Source organism: Suricata suricatta, chromosome 13 (assembly GCF_006229205.1).
Source record: "Suricata suricatta isolate VVHF042 chromosome 13, meerkat_22Aug2017_6uvM2_HiC, whole genome shotgun sequence".
Lineage (NCBI taxonomy): Eukaryota > Metazoa > Chordata > Mammalia > Carnivora > Herpestidae > Suricata > Suricata suricatta.
Window position 1 is genome coordinate 7,688,138 of NC_043712.1, and position 10,229 is coordinate 7,698,366.

Genomic DNA, 10,229 nt, shown 5'->3' on the forward strand with positions numbered 1-10,229 from the left:
CTCAGTCCAGCCCTGTCCTAGGATTTGCTCATCATAGTAAAATAATAATGGCTAACCTCACGGAGCACTTAACACAGTGCCAGGCACTGTTCTCACTGAATCCTCACAACCTTATGCAACAGGTAAGGCTTTATGCCGTTTTACAGAGAAGGAAACTGAGGCTCGAAGGTCACATGACTTGCCTACATTCGCATAGCTTATATATGGTAGAGCCGAGATCTGAGCTCAGGAGAGCTGATACTCCACATAAAGGCACATGCTCTACATAGACGGTCATCAAGATGGCTAATTACTGTATTAAGAAGATTAACATCTAATTATAGCCAGATTTTTCACTTGTTTTAACTGTTATGCTGTTTCGTCCCCTTAAATTGAATATTAGCAGAAACTGATATGCATAATTCAGCAGGCTTTAATTCTGGCAAAAATAATTGCTCAGCTCCTCTACAGGCGAAGTTTGCCTTAGCAGCCAATGTGTGACTCAGTTCACATAATATATCCCGACATTTTTAGCAAGGGAAGAGATAGTAAGAGCAGGAAATGGATGGGGCCCGCAAGGCGGCTCCTCTCAAGCCCCGCCCTCGGTGGATCCGTAAATCCTGCTGAGGCAGGCCCGGCCGTTTCTCCCACCTCTCTGGCCACCAAAGCCACTACCGTCTCTTGCTAGGAGGCTGCGTTAGGCTCTTAGAGGGTCTCCTCCTCTCTGCTCAGGGCCCCCTCCATACTCTTCTCTGCCAGCAGCCAGAAAAATCTTTTCAAAACATGTCACTTCGCTGCTTCAAACCTTCCAGTGGCCGCCCCTTCTCCCTCAGAGTTGAAGTCAAAATCCTGGCAACGGCCTTCAGGGCTCTCTGACCTCCCTGCCTGGGTCCCTCGTCTCCAGCGCTACAGCCTCTTAACTGTGCCTTGAACAGGGTCCCGGGCTCCTTTTCTGCTCCTTCTGCCTGAACCCCCTTCCCCAGTTACCCTCATCACCTCCTCCCATATTTCCCCGGATCTCTGCTCAAAGGCAACCTTTTTGGAGACGGCTTCTGGGACATCCTTTCTAGAACAATCCCCTCACCACCACTCACTGTCCTCTCCTCCCTCAATCCACCTTATTGTTATCTTCAGAACCCACAGGGTTAATTCCTCCTTTAGGTCTTCCTGCAACGAGAAAGCTACCTCCACGAGAAGACCTCCTGTTCGCTGCCGTGTCCCCATGTCCCCGTGGCTAGAACAGTGCACGCGGGTGCTCACTGGCATGAACGGGCTGGATGGAGCGGGGGGAAAGCCGTCCAGCCTGTTCAGTCCTCTGGGGAAACTGGGGCAGCAGACGAGGGTTTCCCCAGCTGGTGACGGAGTGTGAGACAGCCCCAGTGGTTGACAGGCTCCGGGTGGAGGACACGTCCGCCCGGAGAGGAGATCTGAAGAGCAGACCTACCCTGATGTACTGGAACTCCTCTACAGGGGACTCGGGCAGGGGGGACAGCAGCGAGGGGCCGGCCACCCCGCCTGGCTTGCTGTGCTTCCTCGTGATCAAGAGCAGCTTATTCCGGATGGCGACCACGACCCTCAGCTCTCTGCTGTGGTGAGTGTTGATGGCGTACAGGTGGCAGCCTGCGAGGAGAAACAAGTGACGCTGAGCATGAGACGGGAGCCTGGAAGGGCCCAGGCTTCGACGATGTGGCGATGCCTGAGAACCCTGGAAGTGAAGCGTGACTCGGGGGGTGGGGGGGATGCCTGAGAACGTTCCAGAAACCAACCACGACGGAGATGTGAGATACAAGTCAGGCTGAGTTTCAGGAAAATTAAGCAAGTCATACTCCCTGTCTCCTGGAGCGTGTGGTCCTGGGTTCGAGCCCCTGACACCGTGTGAAAGAAAGAGAGATCACGAACAGGGTAGGGGCAAAGAGAGGAGGAGACACAGAATCCGAAGCAGTCTCCAGTCTCCTGGAGCAGAGCACCAGGAGCCAGAGGCTAAAAGTCTGTCTTTGCACACGTGTGAACAAAACTCACCTTACTTTCTTTCTTTCTATTAAATATTTTCTTCCATTCAGGAGGTTGTATTTGCATGTTTAAAAAAAATTTTTTTTTTACATTTATTTTTATTATTGAGAGACAGAGAGAGATCACGAACAGGGTAGGGGCAGAGAGAGAAGGAGACACAGAATCCAAAGCAGTCTCCAGGCTCTGTGCAAGCTGTCTGCACAGAGCCAGACATGGGGCCCGAACCCGCAAACCGCGAGACATGAGCCAAAGTCGGTCGCTCAACCAACTGAGGCCCCCAGGCGCCCCTCAGGCTTCTCTAGGGGAGCGGAGGGTCTACCTTGGGGATGTCTCCGAGGAAAAACCACACCAATAAAGTCAAATTCCCACACATTTCCATTTCCAGGGAAAGCTGGGCAGTCGGAGGGAAAAAAGAATTCACTGAACAGAAACCACCCAAAATACGAAGCCTCCGGTCACCTTTCGTTTTCTCCAGCTTGTTGTCCCTGCAGTCGCACTTGCCCCTCACGGCCTGTGTGCCCTCGATGGCCTTGTGCACGGCGCTGAGCCTGAAGACAAAGAGGCGGGCGTCTTTGCCTGTGAGATAGAGAAGGTGGAGGAGGAGATGGATGGGCAGACGGGCAAACCGGATGGCGCAGGCAAGCCACCGCCACGGCACGGGGAGTCGGGGTGTCCAGAACCGGGGAGAAAGCCCAACAGTGCACTGAAGGATGGGCCCCACCGCCCTCCTCCCCCACCGTCCTCTCCTCAGAGAACAAAGGGCCACCTGGGTACCCTGCGCACCGGGCACCTGGGCAGCGGTCGCTGGCATGACCCATGCAGTCAGACCCTGGCGACCCTTGTGGTCGGCCACACAAGGCCACATGCTCCCCGCCCCATTGCAGGGGACGCCACCGGGCAGCGGAGCACCACCTTTGTCCGCTCTGAGGATCAGAAGGTCCAGGGTCTCCAGCACATGCATCTGCTTTACTGGCAGGGTTTTGTCGAACACGGGCACCGACGGAAGGTCATCTGGAAGAGCAGACGGGGTCACCCTGACACTGTACCCTGCCCATGCATCCAGAACCTATAATACATGCCTGCACGTGGGTCTGGACCCTGGTTCTCTCTAGGCGAGGAAGGTCAGCTTCTGGAACATTCGTAAGGTCTGTGCAATAAGTTCCAACCCTGTTCTCTCAGCTCAGGGAGGACGGTCATTCCTTCCTCTAGACAGGGGGAAGAGCAGTGGGGCCCAGGAACTAGAACCTTCTATTCCCTGCTCAGCAGAGAAAAGAGGTGTCTCTCCATCCCAGTTTTCACTGGCACTGTACCGAAGGACTGAACAGCAGGTTAAAAAAAAGAAATAAAACGCTCAGTCATTTCTCTTAAGTGTTTTCTTATTTTTATGGAATGTTTGAAATTGCGTCATTTCTTAGGTGATTTTGTCTCTCTCTCCAGAAAGCAAAATTAAAATTTCCTTTTGTATTTAAAACAAATACAGACATACCCTATTCTATGCTTGTGTCTCTAGTAATGGGAGTTGACCTCTACATTTTCAGTATTTCCCTGTAGAGGAATATGAAATCTCCTTTTTAGATAAAATAAGAGAAAAATGTCAATGAAGTAGTTGAAATGACAGGAAAAAAACTAGTTGTAATGGAAATGTTCAGGAAATATCAGGTAAATGGCTGATCAGAGACTGCAATGATACTTAGGATTTGTTTTTAAGCTTACTTACTGGGGAAGTAAGTTGCTAGCAATTACTTTGTTCCTGAGGTCCCCAGGACATGGACATGGAGGGTCCCCAGAACATGCTAGACTCTTTCATAAGCAAAGACTCTTCGCACAAGGCAAAGAGGTCCTGGTGAGGACATTTCAGGCAGGATAAGGGGCATCTTCTTTATCTGTACTTTGATATTTAGGTCTTCAAGTGTTCCTTGTGGGTTTGGGTTTGTTTCTTTGGTTACAACTGAGGTGCGTGGGGCCCTGAGGGTCTTGGCTCTTCTAGAAATTTCTGGTTGGGGGTTCATCCCTCCCTGGATGCTGCCCAGGAGAGAAGAGACTTTTGTTGTTGGGACAGGGCTAGTGAGTGCCTCACAAGGGAGGGCTCACAGGACTGGAAGGAATTCATATACGAAGAAGCACTTGGTTTGACATTTAAGACGGAGGGACACCGTGCAGCAGCCCATCTATCTATGAATGAATTAGCATTTATTCTCTGTCAAGTCTCCCGCAGGTGGCCAAATAGGTTTCTCCATAGCTCAGGAAGGAGGAGGAAGCAGGGATACGAGAAACTGACATGTGACTTTAAGGGCTGTTTCACTGCCATGTTCTCCTTCTTGTAATCTCTTTATGAAGAAATGATCTCTTTGAGCTGTCTTTTCTGTCATTGCAACCCCCAAACAAATAGTGGAAGCGTATTTAATCAGTGTTCAGTCTGCCTTCAAAGTAGTTTTCGCTGCACTTAGACTATAAAGGATCTTGAGTTTTACTAATGACCTTGAAAGGAGCAGACTCTCGGGGGGGAAGGGGGGGGAGTCTAATGCAATTAAGCAGCTGCTAATGGGGACAAAGTGGAACCTGGCCTGAAAGGAAATGGAGAGATTTACTCATGGAAACAATTCATAATGTGATTAGGTATTGACAAGAAGAAAGGTAAACAAAGAAATAACAGGAGAATCACGGCTTCAAAGCCCAAGGAGGAATACAAAGAAAGCCTTGAGGGTTATTCTCTTCTTAACAAAAGTGAACAGAGGGAGCAGTGTGTGTACCCAGGAAATGAAAACAACAATCTGATGAAATAAATTCAAGTTCTTGGTGAGTGCATGTGGCTACCATCTGTGGGGGACTAGGTCCTTCAAGGTGGAAGAAAAGGATTTCCTGGTACATCATGGAAATCCTTATATCTGACACCTCCATGAAATTTTGGATCCATAAAGATGAAAATTTCAGAAAATCTTAGTTTTGATTTTTACATTAAAAAAAAAAAAAACCAGAAGCAGAGAGCTCTCAGAGAATTTTTTTGGTTGGTGGTGTTTTAAAGGAAGCCTTACAAACAGTCATTGCAAATTGTATTTTCTCATTCCGAAAAACAACAAAAAGGTAGAATTTAACAATCTTTTGATCAGATCATAACTATTTGCCTGGGACTACTTTTTTTTTTTTTTAAATCTGTGTCAGGGTAAAGACAATAACATTGGTAGAGTTTAATTTGATTTAAAAATTTTTTTTTGTTTTATTTATTTTTGATACTGAGAGAGACAGAGCATGAGAGGGGGAGGGGCAGAGAGAGGAGACACAGAACTGGAAGCAGGCTCCAGGCTCTGAGCTAGCTGTCAGCACAGAGCCCGACGCGGGGCTCGAACCCACGACCGTGAGATCTGACCTGAGCCGAAGCCGGAGGCCCAACCGACTGAGCCACCTAGGCGCCCCGAGTTTAATTTGATTTTAATAAAATGTAGTTGGGAAGAATGTTGGACTAGGGATCACCTCTGGGCTCCAGTCCAGACGTACTGCTAACCAGCTGTGTGATCTTGGGCAAGTCACATCATTTCTTTAGTTTTTCCATCTATGAAACTAAGAGATGAGACTAAACGTCTATAGTCTCTTATTGTTTTTTTTTTTTTAATAAATGATTTTGTTTGGTTGCACCTTTGGCAAAATCTATGGATTTTGTTAGCTTTTGGCATGTCCAGAGGGATATCGTAAAGGTAATAGCTGGTGTTCGCTCAATGACTACTCTGTGCCAGACAGCGCTCCAAACATTTAACCAGGTTAATTTAATCTCCACCATCCCTTCGCGTCAGGATCATCTTTCCCATTTGATTTCATCAGTTTTCATTATTGTAAACTTGTTTTCAGCCGCTTAAAAAATTCCCCCCGCTTCAGAGAGACCTGAAGCTCACAGAGGTTTTTTCTTCCAGATCACAAAGATTCTCGAATGGTTTTGTAGTTTCTGTATTAAATATTTAATTTCAATTCTCCGCTTACAAATTTTAGGTTATCTGCTGTTTAGTAAATTTGTTGTATATACAATTATATAGTTATATACACACATATCTAGATAATTACGTTATGGACACACAACTGAAATAGACATCAAGAGTAACAGATGAAATCGGAAATAAGTCCATTATAAAGACTGGCCCCGCCTCTCCTGTCTGCGCACCTGGCACCAAGCCCGGGACATGGCAGGCACCTAGGACACCTGTTGACAGGGTCTGAGGAGGAAACGAAGGTCATGCCTCGGGGCGCGGAGATGCTGCCGATTTAGGCATCTCTGCATGTTGGCTTCTCATCTCATAAAACATCAGTCTGTAACTTAGACTCGGTAGCCTGCTTCTGTGCTGTGGAGGACGTGTCCTTGGATGACACAGATTCCGTGCCTATGGCTCTCTCTGAAGCCCCAGGGGACGACTTGCTACCTGTGTTTAATCCCTTTGACATTCACTGGGAGTCTGGAAAAATCCAAAGGGTTGGTTCCCTGTTGTACTGGAGTCTAAATGAAATCCCCATCTCCACGGCATCGTCCCCCAAGGGCGGGTCCCACTGGGGGCTGATGGGCGCTGACGGAAAGGACTGCCTCCCAGGCGCAGCGATCCACCTGGTTGTCAGGAAGGTTGACTTGACATTAAGTTGAAACATGTCTTCCTGTCAAAGTCTGTTTCGATAGCCATCCTAAATGGGTTATCTAAACTCTTATTATGTGTTTTGGACACCAAATCCCTTCTGAATCAGAAACCTTCAGAAAAAAAAAAGAGCTTTGATAGAGGACAGGTCCCTGAGATGGAGCTTGAAATAACAAGGGTGTCCTTGTTGATTTAAGGGAAAATGTTGGAATCATGACAAGTAATGGCCAAAAAGGAGACTCCTTTTGTGGGTCATTTGAGGTCCGCAGACTAAGGAGATCTGGGGAACGGATAAACTTGTCATGCACGACTCACCCTCTGGCATGCTTGTTCAGAATATATTCCCTCTGCTTGTCCTGAAAAGAAGGGGTTAATCTTGTAAGGAAAGGAAACCTTGCTCACCTCACTGCGGAGGACACGTTTATCTACAGGGAGCTGGCTGGCCGTCACCCGCTTAGAAGCACAAGTCACACAGAGAAAGACATTTGAAGGACAGCTACTCACTAACCATCCACTAGCAAGACGCCAGCCTCAGTGGACACCAGCAAGGCCTGGCCCCAGGGATCCGCACACACGGCTTCGTGAGGGAAATTACTGCAGAAACACTGGGGCTCCCAAGGCTGCGAGGTAACAAAAGCATCAGAGAATAAGCGCACTGGAAAGAATATTCCACGGCCCGTCAGATGGAAACGTACAGTCCACTGCCTGCAACAGTGACCCACGTGGCCCCAAACTCGGAGCCGAGTGGGCCCTCCACTCCGTTACCTTTCTCTCTCTCTTTTTTAAAAGATTTTATTTTTTAAGTGATCTCTACACCCAACGTGGGGTTTGAACTCACAACCCTGAGATCAAGAGTCACGCACTCTACTGACTGAGCCAGCCAGGCACCCCTCAGTTCCCTTCCAAATACATATGCAGTAGGAAAAGAGGGAAGTCACAAGTTTCTGGCATTATGACCTGCCTCTATAGGTGACAGTGCTCCTCGGGAGCAACTGGAGCATTGGTAACGTCTTCCAACAAACATTTTTCTTTAGTACTTGAACTTGGACCAACTGCTGCCTGTTTGTTTGGAGAATTCACATTAGGTTATCATAAAAGGAAGACCCGTATAGCTCTACAAAATAAGCCTGATTGCTGTGTTGCTGATTTGGTAAAATTATGAAGTCGTACACAACACAAGAACCTGATATTGCCTGAATATGAAAACGCTTACTGACCCACTTACGGCTACTGAAACTTAAAAAAAAATAACACCTGTTTGTAAGAATCTGGACAGTGCTGCCAACAAACCTACTCGTGCTCCCCCACGTGACGGATTCATACCTTGTGAACTCTTCCCCTTAGTCCTATGCTCGGTTCGGGCACCAGAGTCAGCCCCCCTCACAGCTGCCCCAGAGCTGCGTGGGGAAGCCTGGGGCCAGGGGGCACCATTCAGTGGGTTCTAGGTCACACCAGAATCAGGGACATTTTCAGCAGAGCCATTAGCTTCCCTCCAAAGCACGTGGCTTAGCCTCAAAGGACAAAGATGTTTTTGGAGCTTCTTGGGGACAAGGTAAAGTATGACATATTTGCTTTTACTCTCAACCAGACGTGCCACCTCGGGACAGTGCAAGACCCGGTGTGGGCACACGGAGGTGTGTCCGTGTGTGCACTGGGTGAACACATGTTCACGTACTGAATGTAGTGGTGGCCGTGAGGTCGCCCTCAAGGGCGTCACTGGGATGAGGGTAAAGACTGTGTATATCACCGCTCTTGGGAAGTGTGCTCTCCCTTTAAGAAACTCCCAAGCCTCAAAGTGAATCTCCTAATTGCCAAGATGAGGCTTATAGGCTGTTCTGGAAAGATCACACAAAGAATGTGACAACATTTTACAACTTAGAAAGGGCTACACGCGTTTGGGCCATTAATTGAAATGGCATTTCCCTTGAGAAGATGATTGGAAATTCTGACTTTGTGACTTAGAGCTGGAGGCCATGAAAAAGCAAAGACACTGCAAATGCCAGCTGGAGCCAGACATGGAAGCCTGAGGGTTAGGTAACACCAAGACCGAAAAACCGACCAACTCTTCATAACAAAACTTTCTCTGAATGGAAGACACAAACTTGGAACATTTATGCAGAACAGGGATTCTTAACCCAGAAGACCTAAGGCTCCTCGGGGATCCGCCGAGAGCTTCAGGAGGTCTGTGAAATTATGTTTGAGATGCTGTGTACATGTGCCGGGTGTACATTTTAATGAGCTAGCGTGTGTGGGGGGGTGTCCACTGATTTCATGGGTTCTTAAAGGGGCTGGGGACTCCAAGTTGCCTGAGGACATCATATATGAAGTATCAGCGATGTGAACTCAGACCTGGTCCCATAGAGGCTCCGTTCCGAGGACTGATGGCATTTGCCATTGCACTGGACTCCTTTCTGCACGTGAGGGGCTGGGTGCAGACTCTGTGGGGCCAGAACGTGGCCTTTGGTCTTCCTGCTCAAGGGCTGGTCCCTCTAGGAATATTAACACAGCTCATGAAATGATGGATGCCAAGGGGGGGTGGTGGTGACAAAGCCTCCTCTTTGGAAACAAAATACTCTTGGGAGACGCATGAGGGACTCTGGCCTCCACAGACCTGACTGCACAGAGGTCCACGAGGGCCTCTGGGGCCGAGTTTCTCCAACGAAGGCCTCGGGCAACTGGAACAAAACGGAAGCTCTTTCTTTGCTGTTCACTGGTGTTACCTTTCCACAGCCTTTCGTTTTTATATATGCCTGAGAACTTCTTATCGAGGTTACTGAACCCTGCTGGAATTTGGTATCTACAGAGCTCTTGGCAACAGTGCGAATTCTACCAATTACACGAACAAGTGGATGGCGGGAGTTTGGGCAACCTTTGGAAAAGGTGCTTTCCCATCAGTTTGGCCTTAAACTGGTTGAGGTTTTCTAGCGCCGCTTGTATTTTGAGCTCATTGTTTCCCTAAAGTCAAACTTTACAGTGCGTTGGGGTCTGCAATTTGGATGCAAATCATGTATAGCTTTATCACTGAAGTAAATGCATTTGTAACTCTTCTGCTTTTATAATGGACACTTCTCGAGAGATGGGCTGGCCGTGGATTTGTCCCGTTTAACTATCTGTTACGTACCTGGAACATGGCCATAATTAAGTACATTGGGAATTGTACAATACAAAATCATGCAAATAATAAGTTTATATGCAACTTTATTGTTTTCTCTTCTGTTCTTGATTACCACCCTAATTTTTTGTTTTTTTTGTTTTTTTCCCCAAGGAAAGTGGGAGTGAGAAGTAGATACAGAGGCCACAGAGGATCTGGGTGGCCGAGTGGACTATAGATTAAGCAGCAGTTTCTCGGCTGTGGTCCTCTGACCAGAAAGCGTCAGTGTCACCTGAAATGCAGATTCTCAGGGCTCACCCCGGACACTCTGGGGGCGATTCTAGTACACACAGAAGCTTGGGACACACGGCCCTAGAGCTTTGCCGAGTGTGTCCAAGGCGCCCCTCGAGAGCCTGTTAGACAGGCAGAACCCTGGCTCCTCTCCGGAGCTCTGGAACGGGCCAGGCAGTTGGTCACGATGTCCCGGCGGGCCGCACACACACGAGGCTTGAGGAGCCCTGCTCGGCCCTGTCTGCCTGACC

The 10,229-nt window shown here is 48.3% G+C and overlaps 1 protein-coding gene across 1 annotated transcript in view; it reads right to left on the reverse strand.

The window, feature by feature from the left end:
- GARNL3 (GTPase activating Rap/RanGAP domain like 3) overlaps nt 1–10,229 on the reverse strand; it is a 141,549-nt gene that overhangs the window by 17,493 nt on the left and 113,827 nt on the right. The window contains exons 17-20 of the mRNA XM_029921076.1: nt 7,105–7,329; nt 2,902–3,000; nt 2,449–2,565; nt 1,240–1,599 (exon numbers count right to left, since the gene is read on the reverse strand). Coding sequence (XP_029776936.1) covers nt 1,240–1,599; nt 2,449–2,565; nt 2,902–3,000; nt 7,105–7,329 — 801 coding nt within the window. The remainder of the gene's footprint in view (nt 1–1,239; nt 1,600–2,448; nt 2,566–2,901; nt 3,001–7,104; nt 7,330–10,229) is intronic.